General features: G+C 39.9%; 1 protein-coding gene across 6 annotated transcripts in view; it reads left to right on the top strand.

Moving 5' to 3' along the window:
- The window catches only part of LOC102307221, a 22,141-nt gene that overhangs the window by 15,986 nt on the left and 4,355 nt on the right, over positions 1 to 1,800 (top strand). For all 6 annotated transcript variants that reach the window (XM_042215867.1, XM_042215865.1, XM_042215870.1 and 3 more), the window contains 2 exons: positions 292 to 597; positions 870 to 1,136. In XM_042215867.1, the coding sequence (XP_042071801.1) occupies positions 292 to 597; positions 870 to 1,136 (573 nt within the window). The remainder of the gene's footprint in view (positions 1 to 291; positions 598 to 869; positions 1,137 to 1,800) is intronic.

A 1,800-nucleotide genomic window follows, 5' to 3' on the forward strand; every position in this document is an offset into this window, starting at 1 on the left:
GGCCACCAAAGCGAAAGCCCTCCGCCACTTGGCTGCGCCTAGAAATCCTGTCCATAAAAATTATTAACAGAACCGGAGACAAAGGGCAGCCCTGGGGTCCTTAGGGACTAGTAAAAGTGCTATACAAATACAGGTCATTTACCATTTATGTTCAAAAATGAACACAGGCCAAACCAGAGTGATGATAAGCTGGCTGTTCTCCTGATTTGTGAACCCATCACTTAGCAATGTTATTATAAAAAATAAAAAAATAAAAATAAAAACCTGATTTTAAAAAAACTCTTTCAACAGTTAAACTGCAACCTGTCCTCACCGTGTCCCCTTCATGGCTGAGTCCCGGAGCCTCAGTAACTCTGAGCTGTGAGATTGAATATCCTTCGGAGGGATGGAGCTTTTACTGGTATAAAGCTATTCCTGATTTGGACATAAAAGAAGAGGCCTACAAGTACGAGCTGCTACCAGATGGCAGCGAGACTGCTCAGACTTTGTACATCATTACTGGACAAACACACACAGCAGCATATGTGTGCAGAGCGCAAAGAGGAAGGAACTACTACTACACCTATTACAGTAAACCAAAGTTTGTCTGGTCTGCAGGTCAGTTTGTTTCTGTCTCTTTTTGATAAGCTGTATTTAATGTCATTAATTATTTATATAACCATAAGATCAATTTGCATTTGTGCTCCCTGCATACAAGGACTAAATGTAACATTTTCCCTTCTCTCTATGATCAAGTAAGAATTTCCTTCTTTGGTTCTTTTAACAGATCCATGTGCTTTTACTTGCATTTAAGCTCATGTAAATGCTTGATACTTAGTTTTTATGTGTTGTGCTTGTGCTTTCACTCTTCTATCCGTGTTGTTTTTCAGATCTTTATTCAGCAGCATCTCTCACAGTCGGCCCTGTAGAGCAAAGATTAAGCTTTGACTTTGTCAGACTGACCTGCAAGGGAAACTCTACTTGGTGGAGAGTGAGGAAGTTCCCTGAGAATAGCGTGCCGTATTGCAGTGATGTTTGGAATCTAGGAGAATCCGTATGCACACTCTACACAAAAGCTTCATATTCAGATGATGGAGTGTACTGGTGTGAGTCTATGTCAAAACAGTTCAGCAATGCAGTCAACATCACTTTACAGGGTATGTAGAATATTTTTTGTATCTTATAATGTTTCTTAAATATTTCTCTCAATATTCTGTATGTTAAACATTTTTTTGTGAAAAAACAGGCAAAAATGTAAATGTTATGTTATCTGTGACACCAAAGTAATATTCCTGAAGATTATCATGTAAAAGCTGCAAAAAGGACCATCTGCAGTAAAAGTATTCACAGCACTTGCTCCACATTTCGTTATGTTACTCTTATAAACTTTCCAAAAGAACAACCAAGCAAAAAGTCGGGCCCGATGTTGAGCATTGTGTCTGGAAGAAACCAGGCACCACTCATCACCTGACTATTACCATCCTTACAGTGAAGCATGGTGGTGGCAGCATCTGCGGTGAGGATGTTTTCACCACCAAGAACTGAGAGACTAGTCAGTGTTGAGGGAAAAATGAATGCAGCCACGTGCAGAGACACCCTTGATGATAATCTCCTCCACAGTGCCACATCTTCCAACAGGCCGACGATCCTAAGAACACAGAGTTGGATTCAGGACAACTCTGTGAATGTCCTTGACCTTGACAGTTCAAAGGGCTCTGTGAGCTAAAAGAAAGGATGATTAGTTATGCCTCACTTACTGTTTTGTCCAATTTAGAGCAATGCTGGTGTTATTTTATTAGACATATTCAATAACATCTGTAT

The sequence above is a fragment of the Haplochromis burtoni genome, unplaced genomic scaffold (genome assembly GCF_018398535.1).
Source record: "Haplochromis burtoni strain Fernald_Lab_line unplaced genomic scaffold, NCSU_Asbu1 Contig_850, whole genome shotgun sequence".
NCBI lineage: Eukaryota > Metazoa > Chordata > Actinopteri > Cichliformes > Cichlidae > Haplochromis > Haplochromis burtoni.